This window comes from Salvelinus namaycush, chromosome 10 (assembly GCF_016432855.1).
Source record: "Salvelinus namaycush isolate Seneca chromosome 10, SaNama_1.0, whole genome shotgun sequence".
Classification (NCBI taxonomy): domain Eukaryota; kingdom Metazoa; phylum Chordata; class Actinopteri; order Salmoniformes; family Salmonidae; genus Salvelinus; species Salvelinus namaycush.
Genome location: NC_052316.1, coordinates 15,912,793 through 15,939,110, shown reverse-complemented (window position 1 = coordinate 15,939,110; position 26,318 = coordinate 15,912,793). Strand labels below are relative to the sequence as shown.

The 26,318-nt window shown below is 44.3% G+C and overlaps 1 protein-coding gene across 1 annotated transcript; it reads right to left on the bottom strand.

Annotated features, from left to right (window-relative positions):
- Positions 1-1,980: 1,980 nt before the first annotated feature.
- cilp2 (cartilage intermediate layer protein 2) lies at positions 1,981-26,094 on the bottom strand. The gene is made up of 8 exons (XM_039003108.1): positions 26,031-26,094; positions 15,690-15,788; positions 14,351-14,620; positions 12,898-13,053; positions 12,452-12,769; positions 6,532-6,640; positions 6,231-6,388; positions 1,981-4,385 (listed from the first exon to the last, which is right to left on the bottom strand). Exons 1-8 carry the CDS (start codon positions 26,092-26,094, stop codon positions 1,981-1,983), a joined length of 3,579 nt encoding a protein of 1,192 aa, XP_038859036.1.
- Between the last annotated feature and the right edge of the window lie 224 nt (positions 26,095-26,318).

Genomic DNA, 26,318 nt, shown 5'->3' with positions numbered 1-26,318 from the left:
AACTCCAAGCGGGCTGTCATGTGCCTTTTACTGAGGAGTGGCTTCCATCTGGCCACTCTACCATAAAAGCCTGATTGGTGGAGTGCTGCAGAGATGGTTGTCCTTCTGGAAGGTTCTCCCATCTTCACAGAGGAACCATTTAAGATTGATGGAGGCCATGTTCTTGGGGACCTTCAATGCTGCATAACATTTTTGGTACCCTTCCCCAGATCTGTGCCTCGACACAGTCCTGTCTCGGAGCTCTATGGACAATTCCTTCAACCTCATGGTTTGGTTTTTGCTCTGACATGCACTGTCAACTGTGGGACTTTAAATAGACAAGTGTGTGCCTTTCCAAATCATGTCCAATCAATAAAATTTACCACAGGTGGACTCCAAGTTGTAGAAACATCTGAAGGATGATCAATGGAAACAGGATGCACCTGAGCTCAATTTCGAGTCTCAAAGCAAAGGGTCTGAATACTTATGTAAATAAGGTATGTTTTTTATTTTTAATACATTTGCAAATCTATGGCGATTTCTAAAAAACGTTTTTTGCTTTGTCATTATGAGGTATTGTGTGTAGATTGATGAGGAACATTTTTTATTTAATCAATTTTAGAATAAGGCTGTAACGTAACAAAATGTGGAAAAAGTCAAGAGGTCTGAAAACTTTCCCGAATGCACTGTATACTGAAGGATTTACCCTATTTACCAGCAGTAAAGTGCTGCAGAGTGTGCAGTATATTGGCTTGTCACATGATGATTTGCAAGGGCTCTCAAGTCAAAATGGAATATAGCTATTGCACTTCATGAGACAAAGACAGACATCCCCCCACACCAAACAACAATACAGCCTCAGAATTAGTCTAGCTAATTCTCTGCTATGTATAAATAGGGTTTTCATGTCTGTTGTTTATTTGTTTTGTTTTTTACATTCCTGACAGTAACGTACAAGGGATGTTGAAGAACAGACAGAGAGGTGTGTTGGATGAGTACTTGGGGACTTTGTGGGAAGTGAGGGCTGAAGGTAATTGTGTCATGCCTCACAATCTCTTCTCCCAGGTCCCATACCGCAGGCTCTGTTTAGTCTACTGGTGAGATCCGTTTTGTTAAGGGATGCTTGTCTTGGCTAGGGTCCTGATGCATGTTGTAGTTAAGTTACAGTAAAGTTTGTCTGGATCGCAGTTGGCAATGTGACATGCTAAACATTATTTCTTTTTTTAAACCTAGAAACAAGGGTACTAAAAAGCATTCTCTGTTCCACGGACGCGATAATTCCTTGCACCCCAATGCATCTTAAATAGGCCTCTTCTTGGTAGAGAATACTTCCCGGTTTCTAGAAAAGGGGCCCACTGTCTGTTACAAACAGACTGGATCACTAGGACCTGATGTTCCTCTGATTTTGAGGGACTCCTGAGTACAATGGAAAGCTTTGGCCAATTAGGAAGTGTTTAGCATTTAGACTGGCTTTTACAGTTGGTTGTAACTCATGCGATCATAGACATCTGAAAAGACGGCCACAATGGTTATTGTGGAACGCTACAAATCCAAATATAAACTTGATTTCTCAGAAATTGATTTTGTCGTTTCCTTCATAAAAGCCTATTAACGCCAATTAAATTCATGTCCTTTGCTGGACTGATGAAAGCTAAAGAAATGTAGTTCTTCTCAAATAAGAAAATGAATACTGATATTTATTGCCAAACCCTTCAAGTAAGTTTCAGAGAAAATACATGTCTTAATTTCTCTCCTCTGTGTGGTTTTGCCGGAATGGTTACTGTTTCAATAGGGTACCGTGCTGTTCAGAGAAAGTTCACATCCAACATCACCAAGCTGACCCAACTTGACATTTAATTATTTGGTTGTGGGGACGCCATCTTCTTTATTTCCAACCCAAAGACCTAAGAGTAGATTGAAAGGTGTTAGGAAAACTTTACACTCACTAACCATTTTCATTCTGTGGCTCAACGAAAACTTGTAACTCACTTAACGGCAGATCTACTGCCTGTCCTGTGCCCGCATCGCGGATCTCCTCCTTGTAGAGGAGCTGGATCTGCGGCTGCTGGACCCAGAGGGGTAGGTCACCACCCGGGAGGACCTTCCCCGAACCTGCAGCCCCTGCGCCTCCCGCATGTCCCGGGCCATCTGAGAAAGAGTCTGACTGGGGTTCGTCTGGAGGCGTTGGAAGAGACTCTCCCTGGTCACAGTCCTTTCTGGGCAGCTGAAGGTCAGAGCAACTCCAGTGTCTGACTTCATCTCCCTGGAGAACCCGTCAGAGGTACCGTCAAAGCAGCGTCCGATGGCGATCTCTTTTGCCACCCTAGGGTTCTGGTCTGTGACCGTGTAAATGCCATAGTTGTGCCCCAAGGGGTCGACAGGGCCCAGCATGTTGAAGGCATGGGACTCGTTGTTCGGTGAGGTAGGGGGGTGCTTGGTCAGGTACTCCTTTAGCAGGCTGTTGATGCCCACTCTCCGACAGTTGCCCTGTGGGAGGACTGATATGAGGGACCTGTCGACTGCGGCTTGGTCGAAGAGCATGCCACTGCACTTGAACTCGAGGCAAGCTGCGGAGGTGTTGGCCACATGCATGTCACGGGTGCTGCGGATGTCTCTTATACCGTACAGCTGACCTGCGGTCTCAGGGTGGGTGCCTCCATGGTTCTGTGACCTTATCATGACCTCCTTTTGCCCCTGGATCTTGACCTTGATGTAGCAAGCCCTGAACTCCTGAGGGTTGGGCCACCAGGAGTGGTAGTCACCCGTCCACGATGTTAAGTCGTTCTCTTGGAAGGGTACAACATTGTATTCGTATTTGTCCTTTTCCACTCTGAAGAATCGGAAGTGGTTTGCATCGACTCCAGCATTTTCACAGTCTATTAAACTCTGATAAGGGTATATTGGTCCATTGGTCTCTTCCACATTGTTGGGGTTGGGTTTTGCCAAGTTGATTCTGAAGGCTGTTTTCTTGAGAGCTGGATCATCGTGGTCTGATCGCTGGTAGTCTATCTTGTCTAAGTATGGCTGAGACACTCCAATGATGTTTGGGTTCATCTTGGGGGTTGAGGGAGCTGCCTCCAGCTCTTCACCACCCATAATTCCTGTGACATAAGCTGTGTAAGCATCAGGCACCTGGGCATCACAGAAGGCTGGCAGGCAAGCTCCATTGGGTCCGGTTATCACACTGTCAAAGCGACCCCATGCTCTGGGGTTAGAGGAGAAGCCAGGCTTGGGCTCCAGGTTTATCAGGCTGATGACCACACCTTCCAGCTGCTCAGTGTTCAGGAACTTGTCATTCATGTACGCCCGCACTTTGACGTAGCAGCGGCGGTTCTCAGGCACGTCCAGGTTGAAAAGTCGACGCTCCCTGATTTCCATGTTACCTATGAGGAAAGTACGCTCCTCTCGCTTGCTCCTCCCATTACCACCAGATGTGGCCTGAGTGTAGTGAAAGTCACTCTCCTCCTCCCAGATGCCTGTGTCTGGGTTGAGGGACCACAGTTTCATTTTGGGAATGTGAGCTTGCATTTTGACATGCTGCGTGTCTAGGAGTACTTGGACCGCTCCAGCCCCCAGGACTTCCTGGTTCGCCTCATCTCTGAAGTCAACAGAAAACATCCCATATGTCCTCAGTGGAAGCATGTCACCCTCATCGTCCACAAAGTTGAGGTCACCAGGAGCTGCAGCAGCTGTGGTGATGTTCCTGGGGTCAATGAAGGTGACACTGGCTTTCACTGTACCTTTGTACACCTCCCCATTATTCTTGTGGAAAGAATTTGGAGGTATGACGATCTGTCCAATAGGGTCCTCCCCTTTAAAATCTGTTAAGTCAATGGTATTTGTCTCTCCAGCATTGATATCAATAGGTTCCTGCTTTCTCATCACCTTCACGTCATGGTAAACATACCCCCCTCTCCTGTCGAAGATAAACACCTTAGGAGTGTCAATGAACTTCTGCGTGGGATCCACAAAGTTGACTACCAGCCTCTCTGTGTCTGGGGTTATATTGAGTGTGAAGCCTCCTTTGTACCCTGTGGTGCCTACTCTCTCCTTGCCAATGTACATGTGCCCAAAACGCAGTGGTTCATCGTTGTCTGCTGTGACCACCCTGCCACGTACCAGCACCTTGGGCACTACACACTTCTGGCAGCCACACTCAGTTACAGCCTTGATGGGCAGGCTGTAGCTCCCACAGTCTATTACCCGGCTCTCCATCTTCTGGACCCCACAACAGTAGCCACCTCCATCCCTGCAGCGCAGGTCGAAGTCCAGGGAGCCTGCACACTTGTTGTGGGGGCAGCGGCCGGCGTTGTATAACTTAGAGTCCGTCCCAGGCTGAACACAGTCCATGGGCAGTCTGATGAGGTGGTTCTCAGGAGTGGGGTTGCATGCCGGTGTGCCTTTAGCTGTGGAATACACAACACATAGAGTCAGCAATGAGAATACACTTATGTTTTATGGCTGTAAACATACATGCATATGCGCATCTAGGAGTACATTTACTCATTCACTTATTTCATACAAAAAACAGATGCAAATGGCCCACTGTCACACTTCACATTAACATGTAATTACCTAGAATTTCATTTTCATAGGGAGCATTAGTGTAATTAGTATGCAATAACAATACCTGTAACTATGGTAATATGAACAACATTTAGAGGTTTCCTTTATTCCTTTATTATCGGTGGGATAAAGAGTAGTGTTGTTCTTATAGGTATCTGGTGGTTATGTCATGCTGGTTAATTGCATTGTGGTTATCAAGGTACAATGAGGGTAACTACATGGTAAAGGATACGCAATGTAAAGTGTTCACTTAAACACACGTTCTCTCTGTCCACATGCTGAGCGACAACCATGACTAGCCAAGTTGCACTACAAATAATTCATAATGGGGTAATTAGATGTGAACATCGGGAGAACATTTGTTCACCAACCATCCAGATGGAAATTGGAAAGAAAAGATTTTTGTTTACCCAAATGTTGGCAAAATGATTAATGTGCATGACATCATGGCTGAGTATACGCTCCAGTGTTCCTGTTAAACTCCCCATCCTCCAAATAAGAAGATTATTGCAGACAGATGGAACAGTCGGATTAGACCAATGTGTAATTTCCTTCCCTGGTCCCTTTGCGTTCTTTCAAAAACTAATTAAAATTACAACAACTAAAAGAAACGATAAGAAAATGGTACAGATGTAAGATCTTAAATTGAGACAGTTTGCTACAGCAGGAAAATAATTTTGCAGCAATAAAATATATGAATTACGTGGATTATAATTAATGGACATCTTTGTAGGGGTTAATACATTTTTCGTAATAGAAAATCAAGTCTGACATTTCAAAGTGGAAATTACAAACTTAAGAAGCTTTTTTAAACCTCAAATACACTACAAGTTTGACATTTCCTATATTTCAGGAAAGTTCAAATGAAGACCCTACATCTGTAGTCCTGTCTTTTTAATATGAATGAATTGAATTGAATTGAATGTTTTATTAATTAACTGGAGTGTAGCCTATTGTTCCCTAGTGAAGGGAACCACATCGGGCTGGTAGTGTGAAGCAGGTTCATCATTCTCCACTAAGAGCCATGATGTTCCAGGTGTTGTTGGTCTAGTCACAGGGGCAGATCTCTCAGGCTGCAGTGACTCAGAGCCAGAGCCTTGATGTTCCAGGTGTTGTTGGTCTAGTCACAGGGGCAGATCTCTCAGGCTGTAGCCCGGGGCTGATTGCTTTAGCACACTCCTCCGCAAACCCTATTTGTCAATCTATATCGTGGCTAATAAGCAACTGGGGAATATGCACAATGTGTATCTATCCCGCACGGATGTGGAAACGTATACTTCTCTGACTTGGCAAACAAAAGGACCAGGATTTATTGTCAATCTTGGATTTCACTTCAATACGGGGAGCTCTGGAGAACTGGGATTTGGGTTTTTACTGTGTCCAGAATCTCTCGGTAAAGAATATTTGTTTAGACAAGGCTGCTTTCGACCAATGTAAACATAATAAAACCTTACTGCTCCACGTGCTGCCAGATTCTGTGGCCCTTGATATTTAATGATCTTATTTTCCTTGGGTGTATTTATTTTTTAGTTGTAACTGATACAGTCAAATTTGCTGAAGTTTTTTTATATTTTTTAAATCTTTCTCATTCAGTTTACTCCAGCATCCTTCCCATACTGTTCATTTCTACAAGTACAGTATAGGTACAGTTAGTATAGGATTTGATGGATAAGGTCTATACATACCGATAACAGTGAGGAATGCCTGCGAAGACTTGCTGCTGCCTGTTTGGCTGCTGGCTTTACAGTAGTAATGTCCAGTCTGCTCTGGCTTCAGGCCTCTCAACAGCAGATCCTCTTCGTATTTAAACACATTCCTATCCAGTAGGGTCCCATTGTGGTACCTGGAAAGGAGAACATGCCATTAAAAAGTTAAACAGAACATTCTAATAAGCTATTTTAAAATTTAAAATAATGGCATCTAGCCATGATTAAAATAAAACTTGGATGATTTTGCCAGAATTTAAAAGTAAATGCATTATCTTACCAGTAGTATTTGTCAGGCATGGGCGACCCTGTTGCCTTGCAGCACAACATCACACGCTGTCCCTCGTAGCGCACTTTGTCCTCCGGGTGCTTTACAACATATGGCTTCTCTGCAGAGCAGTAGGAAACAAATCCTTAAAAACCTGGCTCCGAAACTGTTGAGAATGGTACCACTGAGGCATCATGATTCCATAAAACTTAACCAGGCCTACAGTTTAAACTCTTGTTGGTCTCCGTACTTATGAAAAATGATTGGTGTGTGATTATGGTTAAAATACTGCCCCTGTAACTGCACCTGTGTTTATTTAGTTTCCACATACAGCGAGGTCCGAAATTATTGGATCCCTTGATAAAGATGAGCAAAAAATACTGTATAAAATAAATACAAATACTGAACTATATTGTGTGCTCAAAAACATAGATTTTTTACAAATATTTTGTTTAACAAGTAATACAAAAAAAATCATAATCTTCGTTTTCAATAGTGCAGCACTCTCCCATTGCAAGAATAACAAAACTGAGCCTTTTCAATCAAATGTTAATCAATCAAATGTATTTTATAAAGCCCTTTTTACATCAGCAGTTGTAACAATGTTTAATGAAATTGGAGAACATATTGAGAGGGATCTTAGACCATTCCTTCATACAGATTCCTTCCAGATCCTTGATATCCTTCATCTGCACTTATGGACAGCCATCTTCAATTCCCAGAAACCCTAGACCCACTCAATTTCCATACCGCCCCAACAGACCCACAGATGATGCAGTCTCTATTGCACTCCACACTGCCCTTTCCCACCTGGACAAAAGGAACTCCTATGTGAGAATGCTGTTCATTGACTACAGCTCAGCGTTCAACACCATAGTGCCCTCAAAGCTCATCGCTAAGGACCCTGAGACTAAACACCTCCCTCTGCAACTGGATCCTGGACTTCCTGACGGGCCGCCCCCAGGTGGTAAGTGTAGGTAACAACACATCCGCCACGCTGATCCTCAACACAGGGGCCCCTCAGGGGTGCGTGCTCAGCCCCCTCCTGTACTCCCTGTTCACTCATGACTGCACGGCCAGGCACGACTCCAACACCATCATTAAATTTGCCGATGACACAACGGTGGTACGCCTGATCACCGACAAGAACGAGACCACCTATAGGGAAGAGGTCAGAGACCTGGCCATGTGGTGCCAGAACAACAACCTGTTCCTCAACGTGATCAAGACAAAGGAAATTATTGTGAACTACAGGAAAAAGAGGACCGAGCACGCCCCCATTCTCATCGATTGGGCTGCAGTGGAGCAGGTTGAGAGCTTCAAGTTCCTTGGTGTCCACATCACCAACAAACTTACATGATCCAAGAACACCATGACGTTCTTGAAGCGGGAACGACAAAACCTATTCCCCCTCAGGAGACTGAAAAGATTTGGCATGGGTTCTTAGGTCCTTAAAAGGTTCTACAGCTGCACCAGAGAGCATCCTGACTGGTTGCATCACTGCCTGGTATGCCAACTGCTCGGCCTCCAACCGCAAGACGCTAGAGGGGGTAGTGCGAACGGCCCAGTACATCACTGGGGCCAAGCTTCCTGCAATCTAGGACCTCTAAACCAGGCGGTGTCAGAGGAAGGCCCTACAAATTGTCAAAGACTCCAGCCACCCTAGTCATACACGGTTCTCTCTGCTACCACACGGCAAGCGGTACCGGAGCGCCAAGTCTAGGTCCAAGAGGCTTCTAAACAGCTTCTACCCCCAAGCCATAAGACTCCTGAACATCTAGTCAAATGGCTACCGAGACTATTCACATTGCGCCCCCCCCCCCCCCCCCCACATCACTCCCACTCTCTGTTGTCATCTATGCATAGTCACTTTAATTAAACTCTACCTACATGTACATACTACCTCAACTAACCGGTGCCCCCGCACATTGACTCTTACGAGCCCCCTGTATATATTGTTATTTTTTACTGCTGCTCTTTAATTACTTGTTACTTTTATCTCTTATATGTTTTTTTAAAACTGCACTGTTGGTTAGGGGCTCGTAAGTAAGCATTTCACTGTAAGGTCTACACCTGTTGTATTCGGTGTATGTGACTAATACAATTTGATACCGCAGGTTTTCAATGGGGCTCAAGTCTGGAGAATGAGATGGCCATTGCAAAATGTTGATTTTGTGGTCAAATATCAATATCTTTGTGGATTTTGATGTGTACTTTGGGTATTGTCTTGCTAAAAGATTCACTTGCGGCCAATTTTCAGCCTCCTGGCAGAGGCAACCAGGTTTTTGGCTCAAATGTCCTGGTACTTGGTAAAGTTCATGATGCCCGTTGACCTAAACAAGGGGAGGCTATGAGGGGTGGCCAGTCCTCTTCTGGCTGTGCCGGATGAGATTATAACAGAACATGGCCAAGATGTTCAAATGTTCATAAATGACCAGCATGGTAAAATAATAATAATCACAGTAGTTGTCGAGGGTGCAGCAAGTCAGCACCCCAGGAGTAAATGTCAGTTGGCTTTTCATAGCCGATCATTTAGAGTACTACTCAATACTACTTTATTACCTGTTAAACAAAATCTTTTTCTTAGCAATTGTATTAATATAAAATTAATTAATTTCAAAAAAATTAAATGAGCATGCAATATAGCTCAAGGCAATTCCACGGTTATGGAGTGATGCTGAGACTCAGATTTTTCACTTTAAAATGTTTGTCAAATAAAAAAACAATGATTGCAAAGTTAACTTCTTATGGCTGGGGACAGTATTGAGTAGCTTGGATGAATAAGGTGCCCAGAGTAAACTGCCTGCTACTCAGTCCCAGAAGCTAAGATATGCATAGTATTAGTAGATTTGGATAGAAAACACTCTGAAGTTTCTAAAACTGTTTGAATGATGTCGGTGAGTATAACAGAACTCATATGGCAGGCAAAAACCTGAGAAAAAATCCAACCAGGAAGTGGGAAATCTGAGGTTTGTAAGTTTGCCTATCCAATATACAGTGTCTATGGGGTCATATTGCACTTCCTAAGGCTTCCACTAGATGTCAACAGTCTTTAGAACCTTGTTTGATGCTTCTACTGTGAAGGAGGGGGGAATGGGAGCTGATTGAGTCAGGCGCGCCCCCGTGAGAGTTAGCTGCGTTCCATCGCATTTCTACAGACAAGGAATTCTCCGGTTGAAACATTATTGAAGATTTATGTTAAAAACATCCTAAAGATTCTATACATCGTTTGACATGTTTCTACGAACTGTAATGGAATTTTTTAACTTTTCGTCTGGCCTGCGTCATGAATTTGGATTTTTGAACTAAACGCGCGAACAAAAAGGAGGTATTTGGACATAAATTATGGACGTTATCGAACAAAACAAACATTTATTGTGGAACTGGAATTCCTGGGAGTGCATTCTGATGAAGATCATCAAAGGTAAGTGAATATTTATAATGCTATTTCTGACTTCTGTTGACTCCACAACATGGCGGATATCTGTATGGCTTGTTTTGGTCTCTGAGCGCTGTACTCAGATTATAGCATGGTGTGCTTTTTCCGTAAAGTATTTTTTGAAATCTGACACAGCGGTTGCATTAAGGAGAAGTTTATCTAAAGTTCCATGTATAATACTTGTATCTTTTATCAATGTTTATTATGAGTATTTCTGTAAATTGATGTGGCTCTCTGCAAAATCACCGGATGTTTTGGAGGCAAAACATTACTGAACATAACGCGCCAATGTAAACTAAGATTTTTGGATATAAATATGAACTTTATCGAACAAAACATACATGTATTGTGTAACATGAAGTCCTATGAGTGTCATCTGATGAAGATCATCAAAGGTTAGTGATTCATTTTATCTCTATTTCTGCTTTTTGTGACTCCTCTCTTTGGCTGGAAAAATGGCTGTGTTTTTCTGTGTCTAGGCACTGCCCTAACATAATCAGATGGTGTGCTTTCGTCATAAAGCCTTTTTGAAATCGGACACTGTGGTGGGATTAACAACACGTTTATCTTTAAAATGGTGTAAAATACTTGTATGTTTGAGGAATTTTAATTATGAGATTTCTGTTGTTTGAATTTGGCGACCTGCACTTTCACGGGCTGTTGTCAAGTTGATCCCGTTAACGGGATCTCAGCCGTTCTCAGCCGTAAGAAGTTAAACAAACCATACAACTCTATGCACAAGGACTACCTTTAATAGTTTCCAGATTTTTTTTTTTTACAGAAACACATTTACTTGAACAACACTGCAGAGTTTGGTAACAGAATGATGGTTTGTGCTGTTGGTACAGTCATTCTGTTATCAAACTTTGCATCTGCACAGTTTTTCAAGTAAATATGTTTTTGTAAAATGTTCAATGGAAATTGTTAGAAGTGGTCTTTTTGCATAAAGTTTTGTGGTTTGTTTAACTTTGCAATCATCGTTTTTTGTTTGGCAAACATTTGCAATATTTATTTTACAGTATTTTTTGCTCATATTTAATCAATGGATCCAATAATTCCTGGCCTCACTGTATATACACTACATGACCAAAAGTACGAGGACACATGCTCATCGAACATCTCATTCCAAAATCATGGTCATTAATATGGAGTTGGTCCCCCCTTTGCTCCTATAACAGCCTCCATTCTTCTGGAAAGGCTTTCCACTAGATGTTGGAACATTGCTGCAGGAACTTGCTTCCATTCAGCCACAAGAGCATTAGTGAGGTCGGGCACTGATGTTGGGTGATGAGGCCTGGCTCGCAGTCGACGTTCCAATTCATCCCAAAGGGGTTCGATGGGGTTGAGGTCAGGGCTCTGTGCAGGCCAGTCAAGTTCTTCCACACCAACTTCTACAAACCATTTCTATATGGACCTCACTTTGTGTATGGGGGCATTGTCATGCTGAAACAGGAAAGGGCCTTCCTCAAACTGTTGTCACAAAGTTGGAAGCACAGAATCATCTAAAATGTCATTGTAGAGTAGAGTTAATATTTCCCTTCACTGGAACTAAGGGGCCTAGCCTGAACCATGAAAAACAGCCCCAGACCATTATTCCTCTGCCACCAAACTTTACAGTTGGCACTATACATTAGGGCAGGTAGCGTTCTCCTGGCATCCGGCAAACCCAAATTTGTCCGTCGGAATGCCAGATGGTGAAGCGTGATTCATCACTCCAGAGAATGTTTCCACTGCTCCAGAGTCCAATGGCAGCGAGCTTGACACCGCTCCAGCCAACGCTTTGCGTTGCACATGGTGATCTTAGGCTTGTGAGCGGCTGCTCAGCCATGAAAACCCACTTCATGAAACTCCCGACAAACAATTATTGTGCTGACGTTGCCTCCAGAGGCAGTTTGGAACTCGGTAGTGAGTGTTGCTACCAAGGACAGACGATTTGTACACACTACAGCACTCTGCGGTCTCGTTCTGTAAGCTTGTGTGGCCTACCACTTCGCGACTGAGCCGTTGTTGCTCCTAGACGTTTCCACTTCACAGTAACTGCACTTACAGTTGACCTGGTCAGCTCTAGCAGGGCAGAAATTTGACGAACTGACTTGATGGAAAGGTGGCAACCTATGACGGTGCTAAATTGAAAGTCACTGAGCTCTTCAGTAAAGCCATTCTACTGCCAATGTTTGTCTATGAAGATTGCATGGCTGTGTGCTCAATTTTATACACCTGTCAGCAATGAGTGTGACTGAAATAGCCAAATCCACTCATTTGAAGGGTTGTCCATATACTTTTGTATATATCGTGTATTTGCGTGTAATGGTCTGAACTACTTCAGACTGTTCTCCAGTGGTCCAGATTGATTCATACGTCCTTCCCCTAGTTTGACTCTAGTGGTTGGATGGTTATACAGACAGACTGACTGGCTCAACCCAGTAGTAAGTACATAGAGAACATACTTTATCATTGGGCTTTTGTTTGTTAATGTTATTAAGCGTGACTCGCCTGCAGACTTTAGGACCGCCCGTACCCAGGATGACCCAGTGCTGTTGCTGGAGGTGGAGGCGGTAACAGGGGCAAACTTCTCCTTGTGAATGTAGAGCTGGGTGGGGGAGCTGGAGCAGACCCCTGGGAGTCTGAAGAGGCCTTTGGCGTCAGTGCGGGCGTGGATGATCTTGGGCTGGCTGGCCAGCGCTATCCTGGCCCCCGCTACAGGGACACCGGACATACTGAGGACCTCTCCCTGGAGCACGTGGCCCTCACACACACAGCGACTGCAGTCCTCACTGGGCCGACCTTTGGGACACTCGCGATTACAATTGGCTGCAGATACACAGACATACACATAAACACCCACACACAATACATTCAGTATACTTTTACACATTAGATTAGAATTGCTATTTTGATTTCACAGACATATTCTCTGTCTCTTTAGATTTACAACTTACGTGGGCATGGATTTTTCCCACATTTCTGGATTTCCGCCGCTCGTCCCACACACTGCACTGTTACAGAGGTTCTCACACAGGTCCTCCTCCTGATCCTGCGACCCTTGCCACAGGTCACCGAGCATGCTCCCCATGGACTCCAATGAGTCCACTTGGCTAGTCATATAACAGAAAGTAAACATTAATGATCCAGATGATACAGAACTGTAACTGAACTGTAACTGTAGCTTTAAAGGAAGGAAAGATGCATTGTAAAAGTATTATCACAGGACTTTTGCCAGGCTACTGGTCAACTGATGAAAGTGTTACGTGCCAGGTAGTTTCCTCCTCTCTATGGGATAGAGCAGAGACAGTGCTGCTACTGATTCCCCTTAGGGAGGAAAGTGCACAGTGACAGCCTCCTCCTGATCAAAGCCCTTGGAGCTTTAAAAACATCAAAAGGTGTGTTTACGACAGTGACAGATAATTGAAAGAAGCACATTTTCGGGAGAAGTTAGGAAACATGTGACACCTAGAGAGAAAAGGCTTTTATGTATGGGAAACTATACTGCTGCCAAAGGCTCTACTGTGGGCGTAGTCTCTGTACTTATTAAACAACCGAACGGCTAATGTACCTACTGCTACATCTCAGATCTGTTGGCTACAGTTGAATGATACTGATTGTCTTCATGTCAGTGATGACTCTGATCAGCTGAATGTCTCTTGGCAGAGGATGAATTATGTGAAAGGTCCATGATAATGATCTGCTTGATGTTAAAGTTTGGCATGGTATACTGTACTGTCACGTGTCAAACTCATTCCACGAAGGGCCGAGTGTCTGCGGGTTTTCATTCCTCCCTTGTACATGATTGAAAGTCACTGATTACAGTAGTTAGGAACTCTCCTCACCTGGTTGTCTAGGTCTTAACTGGACACATTGAAAGGAGAAACCAAAAATCAGCAGACGCTCTGCCCTCCATGGAATGAGTTTGACACCCCTGCTGTAGGTCTATGTATAGGTTGTGTTGGGAGGGTACCTTCGCATGGCGGGGTGGCACACTCCCTCCTCTCTGTGTGGTGGCCCTGGCATGGGGGCACCAGCAGCAGGGGCAGGGGCTGGATGCTCATACACTTCCTCTTGCGCACCTGGATGCCCACGTCATTACAGGCTGTAGCAGAGCAGGTTCCCCAGGCGGCCCAGTCTGTCCAGTAGGCCTGAACTGGACACACAGAAACAAGACAGAGTGACAAGGGTGAGTGAGTTCTCCACATTGAGATCGAATGGGTAGAATGGACTCAAGTAAGCTGGCCTGAAGTTTGCAAAAATAACTGTTACTTAACTATGTACAAGCACAGTTCTTTCACAGTTTGGTAAAAGACAAACAGATCATTAGTGTCCATAAGCCATGCATCTGCTACTGTGTTAAGTGGCCCTTGTAACCCACGTGAAGGGAGTATGGTGGTCTGTGGGTACCTGGTGGGCACTGGAAGCGGACGTGGTAGTTGGAGCAGATGCGTCCGTAGGGCTGCTCCTTGTTGATGCACCAGAAGCCCTTCTCCAGGCTGGAGTGGGTCACCTCCCCAGTCTCTGCTGCTGCTACCCAGTCTGTGGTGCGGGCCTCCATGGTCACCGGCCGGGCACACACCCTCTCCCTGTAGTAGAACCGGATGGCCTCTAACCGCTCGTAGTCTCCATTCCCCCCTGGATGGTCGATGTTGAACCAGGACGTCCATTCAGTCACACCTGCCATACATGCAGAGGGAGACAAAGACAGGGAGATACGGGTCACAACGTTTAAGAGAAGAGTCTGCTACTGCCATTTTCTGCTGAGTTGAGTCACCCAGGGGAGCCTGCGTTGACCAAACTCATTCCAAGCCCTGCGGCCTCAACTCAGGCAGTCAGATGAGGAGGGAGGGAGGGATAGAGGCACGCTGTCTAGCTTTTGTCTGCCACATGTTCAGCTCTGAGGATTTCCAAAGATGTGAAGAAACAACCTCACTACATTCCATTAGCAACATACCATGGATCTTTCTTTCTCTGAATAATAGATTGCTTCATTGGAACGAGACCCTTGGGATCGATCAAGAGTGAAGTGAGGTGATCTATTGAGGGACATTATCAGGATGTGTTCTCTGTGCTGTTGTAGGTAGACAATCTCAACACAGACCTAGTGACCTCTCTAGTCTCTTTGTTCAATTAAAAACACTTGCAAAGTTATCAAAATCCAGTGCATTTTAATCCCTGTGGTGATATTAGGTACTTCGTTTTAATTTCCTGTACTTACTTTGTAATGAATAGTTAAACTGAACTTGTGAATATAAAATAGACTCTTATTTCCATGCAATTTTTTTTGCTCTGCTATGATCCTGACAAGTTAACACCATTGTCTTTTCACCAGACTGCTCAATCAAAGAAACAAGACTGAATCTAAGCATAATGGAATGTGAATGTCTAGTTGGAACTGAACATTAATTACACAATACAGGCAGGTCATTTCCTTTCTGGAAATCAATTCAAACTCAGTTGATAAATTGGGGGAAAACCTCGTGGTGTCTCACCCTTGGCCTTTGCTAAAAATTGGACTTGACCCCTAACTCTGATAGGTTGTATGTTAATGTTACTAGTATGTTATAAAACTGTACATATTAACAGTCAATTTTCTGCTCTTACCATGGGTGTGTAAAGTCTAGGAGTTTCAGTACATCAAAGGGGGAAACCCTTCTGTCTGGCGCAGAAGACAGTGTTGTGTGAGTTTTCTTCCCTCCCAGGTTCTATTGGTAAACCAGGTGGCATTAGGATTGAGCTCACTCACCTGTGGTCTGCTGTGGCTCGGTCAGTGTGTTGTAGGCCAGCTTCCTGCTCCTTTCTGTCTGGTTCCACTTCTTAAACAGAGAGCTGTTCCAGATGGGTCCTGGAGGGGGAAAACCACACCATGAATACACCATTACATCATGGCCACCAACCTTACCTGCACCACTACCATACTGTAACACTGTAACAGTGACCTCAGGAGCTCTGTTCAATGGATCCACCACGTTTTACAACAGGGAGAACCAGATTTATGGGGGCGGAAGCATGACGGTTTTCTAGTTTGCGGCGCTACATGTCTGAATAGTGGGTGATCGGCATGTTCTCATCAGGTTATCTGAGTGTCTGTGAATGTGAGAGGAATGTCTACGTCTCACTCCGCGAGCCGTGGTTGAAGGCCATAGGGTAGTCTTGGGGTGGGTTACCCGATCTCGGTACACTGCCCCTGGGGTGTCTGGGTTTCCAGAAAACAAAGACAAGCCGGACTCTATTTTACCGCCCCTGCAAGCTAGGGAAATGTCAGCAATCAGTCTGGAAAAGCTCCATCCAGATTTACATTTGCATTTCCGTGAGAGTTATTTAAGATGCTCTTCAAAGAGGTAGGGTTTCAGACGTTTTCCAAAGATTGGCAGGAACTCCGCTGTTCTCACTTTAGGGGGAAGCTTGTTCCACTACTGCGATGCCAGGACAGAGAAGAGCTTTGACTGGGCTCAGTGGGAGCTGCCCTCACGTAGGGTTGGGATGGTCAAGAGAACAGAGGTGGTGGAACGGAGTGCTCGGATTGGGATCTAGGGTTTAAGCAAATTTGGAGTTTTATTAGTCGTATGTACGAGATACACATGGTATACTCGATGCAACATAATGCTTACTTGCAGGTTCCTTCTCAACAATGCAACAACAATAATAAATAATAAAATATAAGAATATGAACATAAAGTAAATGTCTCAGTAGAATAGAATAAATATTTTAGCATAAGTATAATAAAGGAAGGCACATTTTTTAGTCCAATATTTACACGTTAGTTTTGGGGAAAGGGGGATTGGGGGCAAGTGTTTAAATTGTGCAGTATTTAGAAATCATAATAAGAGTCTGGTAGCAGCAGTTGTGATGTAGGTGTGTGTGTGTGTGTGTGTGTGTGTGTGTGTGTGTGTGTGTGTGTGTGTGTGTGTGTGTGTGTGTGTGTGTGTGTGTGTGTGTGTGTGTGTGTGTGTGTGTGTGTGTGTGTTAGTCTTGGGTGGTATCCAGATTGTCATACCTTGTGCCATACTGGGATATTCGGTAATACCGGCACTGAACACAAGGGGCGCTCGTTTCAAACCCCCCTGAGCCTTTGTAATTCGAAGATGACCAATGCTAACAAGTACATGTATAATCCAATAGAGAATGCTAACTAAATACTAATGAGCGCATTACGAACATTTTATACAGTCTTTGACTTAAAGTATTTGCGGGACAGACATCCCAGCTCATAAAGTTATACAAGTAACAAAGAAAATGCTACTCACCATTTGCTGCACACACAAAACAAGTATTAGCCATTAAGGCTCTTGATCTAGGAAGGGATTCTCTGCTGTTGCCAAGCAAAGCTTGATTTTGGAAGACGCTAACCACTTAGCTAGGTAGCTAACTAGCTACAAAATTAGCAAACCAAATGCACAACTGCAGAGCATTTAGCACATTTTAGACTGTTAGCTTAATAGTTATAAGATATCTAGCTGGCAAACATTTAGTTGTGAATTCTATACTGTAACTAGATCACCTGGCACATGCTGCACAACAGTGAGTAACTCACAAGGCTCCAGTCTCTTGTCGTTGTGCTTCTAAACAAACACCATGTGACTGGGGACTACCAGTAAACTTCATAATGAAAAATTATGTGACAGGTGAAATGAAGAGCACGATCTTCTTTATCTCCTAACAAATTGCATAAATTGACTGCAGATATTTACTTAAAGTATATTTTGCAGGGCTCTGGCAGTGCTCCTCCTGCTCAAAGGCGGAGGTAGCGGTCCTGCTGCTGGGTTGTTGCCCTCCTACGGCCTCCTCCACGTCTCCTGATGTACTGGCCTGTCTCCTGGTAGCGCCTCCATGCTCTGGACACTACGCTGACAGACACAGCAAACCTTCTTGCCACAGCTCGCATTGATGTGCCATCCTGGATGAGCTGCACTACCTGAGCCACTTGTGTGGGTTGTAGACTCCGTCTCATGCTACCACTAGAGTGAGAGCACCGCCAGCATTCAAAAGTGACCAAAACATCAGCCAGGAAGCATAGGAACTGAGAAGTGGTCTGTGGTCACCACCTGCAGAATCACTCCTTTATTGGGGGTGTCTTGCTAATTGCCTATAATTTCCACCTTTTGTCTATTCCATTTGCACAACAGCATGTGAAATTTATTGTCAATCAGTGTTGCTTCCTAAGTGGACAGTTTGATTTCACAGAAGTGTGATTGACTTGGAGTTACATTGTGTTGTTTAAGTGTTCCCTTTATTTTTTTGAGCAGTGTACAATTATTCAAATTTATAAAAAATAAAAGATGTTAAAGAAATACTGTAGTTTCGGTATTGGAAAAACCATCCTGTGGCTATTTCCAAATACCCTGGTATACGGTATATGGTATATTATACAATGCATTCAGACCCCTTGACTTTCCACATTTTGTTACGTTACAGCCTTATTCTAAAATTGATACAACATTTTCTTCTCATCAATCTACAGAAAATACCCCATAATGACAAAGCGAAAACAGGTTTTTAGAAACCTTATTTACATAAGTGTTCAGACCCTTTGCTATGAGACTCGAAATTGAGCTCCCATTGATCATCCTTCAGATGTTTCTACAACTTGATTGGAGTCCACCTGTGGTAAATTCAATTGATTGGACATGATTTGGAAAGGCACACCACTGTCTATATAAGTTCCCACAGTTGACAGTGCATGTCAGGTGAACAAGAACCCAATGGTCATTCTGACAGAGCGCCAGAGTTCCTCTGTGAAGATGGGAGAACCTTCCAGAAGGACAACCATCTCTGCAGCACTCCACCAATAAGTCCTTTCAATAAGTTCTTTATGTTATAGTGGCCACGCAAAAGCCACTCCTCAGTAAAAGGCACATGACAGCCCGCTTGGAGTTTGCCAAAAGGCACCTAAAGGACTCTCAGACCTTGAGAAACAAGATTCTCTGGTCTGATGAAACCAAGATTGAATTCTTTGGCCTGAATGCCAAGCGTCACATCTGGAGGAAACCTGGCACCATCTCCACGGTGAAGCATGGTGGTGGTAGCATCATGCTGTGGGGATGTTTTTCAGCGGCAGGGACTGGGAGACTAGTCAGGATCGTGGGAAAGATGAACGGAACGAAGTACAGAGAGATCCTTGATGAAAACCTTCTCCAGAGCGCTCAGGACCTCCAACTGGGGCGAAGGTTCACCTTCCAACAGGACAACGACCTTAAGCACACAGCCAAGACAACGCAGGAGTGGCTTCGGGACAAGTCTCTGAATGTCCTTCAGAGTGGCCCAGCCAGAGCCCAGACTTGAACCTGATCGAACATCTCTGGAGAGACCTGAAAATAGCTGTGCAGCGACGCTCCCCATCCAACCTGACAGAGCTTGAGAGGATCTGCAGAGAAGAATAAGAGAAACTCCCCACATACAGGTGTGCCATGCTTGTAGCATCATACCCCAAGAAGACTTGAGGCTGTAATCGCTGCCAAAGTTGCTTCAACAAAGTACTGAGTAAAGGGTCTGAATACTTATGTAAATGTGATATTTGTAATTTTAAGAAATTTGCTAAAATTTCTGAAAACCTGTTTTTGCTTTGTCATTATGGGGTATTGTGTGTAGATTGATGAGGGGGGGAAATAATTTGATCCGTTTTAGAATAAGGCTGTAACGTAACAAAATGTGGAAAAAGTCAAGGGGTCTGAATACTTTCCGAATGCACGGACCTGCAGAACCAGGAGCCAATGAACTGGGTCCAGTTGACCACAGCAGATCCATCTGTCCCTTTGTCATCTGTACATGCCTTCTCTTCCCTTCTCTGTTTCTGCATCTGATCTTGTCATTATGCTGGTTGAATTTTACATTACCCTTTGATATTACACACACAAACACACTTACATTCACTCCCCACATATGCGGCAGCGTTAGGCATCAAAGGGCTAACAGCGGTGTCCTTTCTTTTGGTTCCCAACCAAGTGCCTGAAGCCATTGCGGCCTGAGAAAACCATTCACACCACGGACTGTCTCACGGCCTGCCTGCCTGGCTGTCTGTGAGAGCGCTTACCACTTTAGGAGGGACACTGCTGAGTTTTTGGACACAGTCGCTAAGTCACCCAATGCAGGGGCAAGCATCAGTCCAGTCCCTCTGGTTGTTATTGCTGACTATGGCTCTTTTGTTACGCCAACACGATTCTCTTCCAATTTGATGGCTTTTTATTTTATTTTTAAATTTTACCCCATTTTCGTGGTATCCAATCGCTAGTAATTACTATCTTGTCTCATCGCTACAACTCCCGTACGGGCTCGGGAGAGACGAAGGTCGAAAGCCATGCGTCCTCCGAAGCACAACCCAACCAAGCCGCACTGCTTCTTAACACAGCGCGCCTCCAACCCGGAAGCCAGCCGCACCAATGTGTCGGAGGAAACACCGTGCACCTGGCCCCCTCGGTTAGCGCGCACTGCGCCCGGCCCGCCACAGGAGTCGCTGGAGCGTGATGAGACAAGGATATCCCTACCGGCCAAACCCTCCCTAACCCGGACGACGCTAGGCCAATTGTGCGTCGCCCCACGGACCTCCCGGTCGCGGCCGGCTGCGACAGAGCCTGGGCGCGAACCCAGAGACTCTGGTGGCGCAGCTAGCGCTGCGATGCAGTGCCCTAGACCACTGCGCCACCCGGGAGGCCCCGCAATTTGATGGCTTTTGAGCATTTTTTCACAGTATGCTGGCCACCCCAGTGAATGGCTTGTCTTACAAGTTATATTACGTACAGTAAGTTCCAGGTCAGTCTTTGCAGCCTGGTTAAACCAGACTGACTGCTGCGCTCATAGGCCTACATACTGCAGGTGTATCTGTAACATGAAAGCAATGGGCTGCAGTCAATGCAAGGTCGGCTTTTCATATCTAGCGTGATACTGTAGATCATAGACAGGGGTTTTCATATTTGATATTAGTTTTCCTTCATTGACATGATGGAATGACTGGATAAATAGAAACAAATGTCTCTCCACAACCTCTGCAGCGCAGATGTGAATGCCTATGCCTCAAACTACCTCTAACAGTTTCTCTTTCTCTCTCTGTAGCTTTCCTAATCATTACTAGATGAACTGTGGAGGAAAACAACTCCAACATTAATGAGTGGATACGTGTTGGGTTTGGACACACATCCAAGTGACCTTGTCGCATTACATGAACATTGATTTGATTCGAGTTTAAAGATGTGTGGGTTGCAGTCACTGCTGTGGTTGTGGCTTGATGGGGCAGTTTGTTACAGGGAGTGTATGTAAGTACCACTGCCATTGTTAGTTAATTGTGTGGGGTTGGACCTATTCTACTTCCTGCTTTTGGAAATTAGAAACAGATATTGTTTTGTTTTTTTGTTGGAAGGAGCAGGGTTTTGATGTAACAATCTACTGCACAGAGAACTGCACTATCACAGGCTGTGGCTACTCCAACAGGGACACATTGCTTACCCTTACCACTTCAAGATGTTTCATAATGCAACCTCAACCGTTAGAAGATTACAAGAGTAGTTTTATGAGGTACATAATGGCATTAGGGCATTTTATGTAGGAATTCATATTTGATCAAAGGACCACCCTATGTTCTGTATTCAGCTATGGCAGGTGTCTAAGTGCACTGGCCTCGGCACCAGTGGTTGACTTTGACTAGTTAACGTTCCTTTGAGTGCCTTGTTAACACTTTATATGTGAATTTAAAAAGCCAGTGATTTAATCTGCGCTGTTTCATGATAATGGTACGTGAGTGGCTTTACTTCATCTAAAATGTGTTAAAACACACTAATGTGTGAGGAAACACAATTAAACTTAACCGGATTTTCTCCTCTGTTTGAGGTCTATACTCCTGGTTAACCTTCCCTAATAGAGGCCTCTCTCCTACCCCGCCACGACCCTCGTAAAACACCAACCCAGTAAGAAGATACTGGAAAAGGTCAAAGTATAGTCCCATGTAATGGAAACAATACATTAACAACGGCGCCAAGTATGTTTCTGTATCTATTAACAGACCCTCTTTCTCCCCCTTAATATAGACACACAGGCTAGCTTAACTTAATAAAGCTGAATACCAGGCAATGTTCTATTAGTCATGGAGGGAGACTCTCAACTGGGTATTGGAATTTCTTTTCCAGCCCCAGCATTGGCTCTGTAATGCTGGCAACCCACTGCACCCGAACTGCCTTGGCTTGGCCATTCTGGTGCCAATGTCTGGTATGCCTGGCGTTGTTGTACCTACTGGCCTCTGCTCCTTATTCTGGGAGCGCTGCTATCTGAGGTGTGTTCACCATTCTCCCATTCATGTCATAAAGCTGCTTTTAATGTGGTGACTGTGCTTTAGATGAAGGGTACACAAGGACAAAACCATCTATTAATACTGCAGGGCCTTCTAAAGGGCATTCTCCTGTTGCCTTCTCAGCAGCTCGGCCTGGTGTTTTCCTCAACAGAGCAGCATGCACACTTGGCCATAGCCCCATGCTAATAAAAAGTTGCAAGAAAATAAAAGTATATGTTTGTGAAGTTTGATACCCAGAGAAAGCCTTCAGTCAGATTACAGGCAGCCCAGACAGATGTGTGTTGGCAGAGACACAGGCTTTTCAGCAGGTCTGGAGGTTGTTTAAAATATTCCAGAGCCTTTACAAGAATAAAATGTAAAAACACTTTTCTGTGTTATGAAATGGCTTGGATGGAGTGGCGGATGAGCGTTGGGCTGAACGCTGAGCGTCTCTCCACACAGTGTTGATGCAGCTTTGCCAGGCCTCAGCCCCACAGTTAAGTGTAATAACAGGCGTGTGCAGTGAAGCGTTAGAGCCCTGGAAACATCTGTTACAGAGCCTGGCCTTATTTGGATTTAGGTAATAAGGAGGTATTTGTCCAAAATAATTTTATTTAGAAAAGGGTTTGTGGCAAACCATTGGGCTGAAAAGTTAATTCTGCCATCCAGTATGGATTAATGGAAATAAATGATTGCCCAGAACAGAAAGTAAGGGTTTTTGATGTGTGTGTTTATGCCATGGCCTTGTAAACATGTGGAAGCTGTTTTGTTTCTTTGGCCCATACTCTGGCTGAGATGTACTGTAGTGGAAGAATCAGATGGTCTGCTCTCTTTCGCTCCCTCTCTCACTCCACTCCACTCCACTCACTCACTCCCTCCCTCCCTCCCTCCCTCTTGGCTGCAGGGCTGGTTGGGGAGCCACTGATTGATTATTGGTCAGCAGCATCTGTGGTCCATTATCCTGAACACAGTTTTCCCCCTGACATTAACTAATGATGCAAATCAACCACAACATTTGTGGGGATTTAAAAAAGGATAACAGAGGCTTTGTGTTCTTCACGTCAACTTATTTTACCGTACTAAATGTCCTAATTCAAGCTATAAAAAACAACATCTAATGGCCTCAATGGTATTTTCCCAGTAATACAGTATGTCTGCAAGTGCTTGTCTATGCTTCTACAATGGCTATACAGGAGCTTGAGAAATAACTGCTTCTTGAGCCTTAGCCTATTCCTATGTCTCAGAAAGTAATGCTAGTGCACATAGCTCCTTAAACGCAGACATCAGCATGATCAAACGGTAGGAGAGAAACCGGAGTCATTTCATTTGAAGGGCCTTGATGTGACGATTGATGGGAATACAAGGGACTTACTTTGATCCCTTTCTTCTCCCTCCCTTTCTCATTAAAGTCAATGGGCTAGACTCCCTGGTGACTGGTTTAGCTGGACCACTGCTCTCCAGTCAGTCTGTGGCCAGCATCTGGAGAATTAGCTAGTCCCTCTGAATGAGGCCGATTAGCACAGGACAACATTGATTTTGGAGTTCTGAGACGGCTTCTTCATGGTCCCAGTTGGCCCTCCTCCACCTCTATCTCGAGACTGGCACGGCCACGGAACATTACAGTTCATTACAGGCAGCCTTCTTGGCATTTGGCTATATAAAACACTCCACTAAGACCTAGGACTAGGTTTAGCCTGACTGACTGAGTAATGTCAGTCACAGTGTTCGGTCTCGGCACCTCAGTAGCGCCGAGCATCCAGGAGCAGAGCAGCTGTCTCCTTGAATAGAGAAACAGGTCATAAATCTCTGAACGCTGAGCGTGATGAAGAGAATGATGGGGGGAAGGTGAGATAGAGGCATCAGGAGGGGAAATTAAAAGTAAAAGTTGTTACTTGTTTTCTTGGTGAGTGCAGATTGAGTCCCACGAGGAGTCTGCAGCTACTGATTAATGTTTTGAGGTGAGATGGGGACAAAATACCACATCTGCCACAATGTGTTGGCGAGTGAATTCGTCACTGTCCATTCTATCAAACACCTAGTTAGTGTGAGACTTTTTCTGTACAGACAAGACTGTACATGCACTGAATTCTAAAATAATCCCATGGCTATCCATCCATTATAACAGATTTAAGGCTAGCTTCAATCCGATTGCGGAGACTGCATTCTCGGTAAACGCTGCATATGTAGGCTCAATCGGCAATGACCTTTCAATGTCAATTTTCCTCGGTCCGGATTGAATCCAGGCCTTACTGTATACTGTAACTAGTCTACAGCCACAAGGACGTTGTACAATCAACGTCAGAGAAACATGTGTTACCACTAGACCAGAACAAGCCCCAAACATCCATCTGCTTCTCATTAACATGACAGCGTGTTAATAAAATGAGCGTTCTGATGACTTAACACCACATGATTAACACCTCCAGAGGTGGGGTAACCCTGCAGGGACAGACAGCATCCCTATGGTGCTACAGTAGGATCAAACCACTAACACCTAAAAGACCACACACAGCACACTGAATGTTGATCTGTTGTTCGTCTGCCGATCGTTCGGCGCGCTGTGTTTTAGGGACCACCTGCTGGTGGATGTCTGACTGCTGACATTTTCACAATTCTACTCAACTGTAAAATCAGTTTGCATTCTGTTCAGAGGTGCTGAGTACTCTCAGCCGGCAAAAGCTATTGTGGTGCATTTCCATAAAGAATTTACCCCAGTGTTTTACCCAAAAGGCTCAGACTTTTCTGTTTCCAACTACACAGGCCAGCACCCGTGTTTCACTGGGTCATGGCTCCGGTGGACCTGCTCTCAATTGGGGCCAAAGCCAGGCCACTGGTACTTTTCAGCTTGAATTTACATAACAATAGCTCACTGTTTCAAGTTTCTCTTTTTTTTTTTTTTTGTCACATGCGCTAGTACAGTGAAATGCCTTTCTTGCTGGCTTTCACAACAATGCAGTCGTACTAGAATTGTTTTAATCAAAATGTCAAGTAGAACAAAAACACAGGAGAAATAAAATAAGAACATGAGAATGTAAGTAAGCTACATACAGGGCCAGAGTCGGTGCCAATACCATATTTACTGTGAACTTTAACACCTTCTCACAAAGCTACTGTTTTGATTATGCAGAGGTTGTTGATTCTGCTCTTCACAAGTCCTCACTGTCAGGCCTAGTTATGGAAACAAAATGTCCCTAGTTTCACATAAGGGCGTATTCACTAATGTAACACCGGTGTTACAGTCGAAAAGCAGCATTGGTATGTCCAAGCCTTTAATAAAGGACCACTGTTGGTCCAACACTGACATCCACTGGGACAGGCTATTTTCTCACCTTCTAAAGTTCAAGGGGACAGACATCTGTGCACGTATTGAATTACCATAAACACCAAATCGAAGAGTGAGAGCTGTCACTATTTTCCTCATATACTGTAGAAACCAAGAGTGCGCTACTAGAGACGGTGGATCATTGACAGAGTGTCAGAATGATGAAGCTGTTCAGGGTGCAGGGTTGAATTGGCTCTTATGGACTTCTCTCATCTCTCATTTGACTAACGACATTGCTTACCACAGTGACAGTTAAATGGCATCCCAAACAAAGGCAATGATACAAACACAGTGTCATATATTATAAAAAATGTGTGGAAAATATTCTGCTGATAGGTGCACAAATTAATGTAAGTTACTTTTTGTGGGATAGATTAACCAACATCCTAAAACACAGTTCACACTTAAAAAGTAGATTTATTTGAAAACTCTGATTTATGTAGGCTAATTTATAGCAATCAATCATTCATTCAAATAAACATGCCATTGTGAGGACATTAACTTGACGTACCTTGAGCCACTGCCACTGCCACCAGGAAAGACAGGAGTAGTGTCATCTCTGTAAAGTCCCACATGGTGTCCCTCTCACAATCACAAACTTGGATGACTTCTTTCTCTCTGTATTATAGTGTCAAGTCAAGAGGAAAATGTGTTTATTTTCAAAATGGGACAGCTACAGAGTCTTTGAGTGTTCTCAGGTGTGGATGATGCTGGTTGGAAGCCTGCTCCTGTCCCTATACCCAGTCATATGAGGATTGTGAGTTAGACAGAGCACAGGAGTTTTAAAGAAGAGACACCC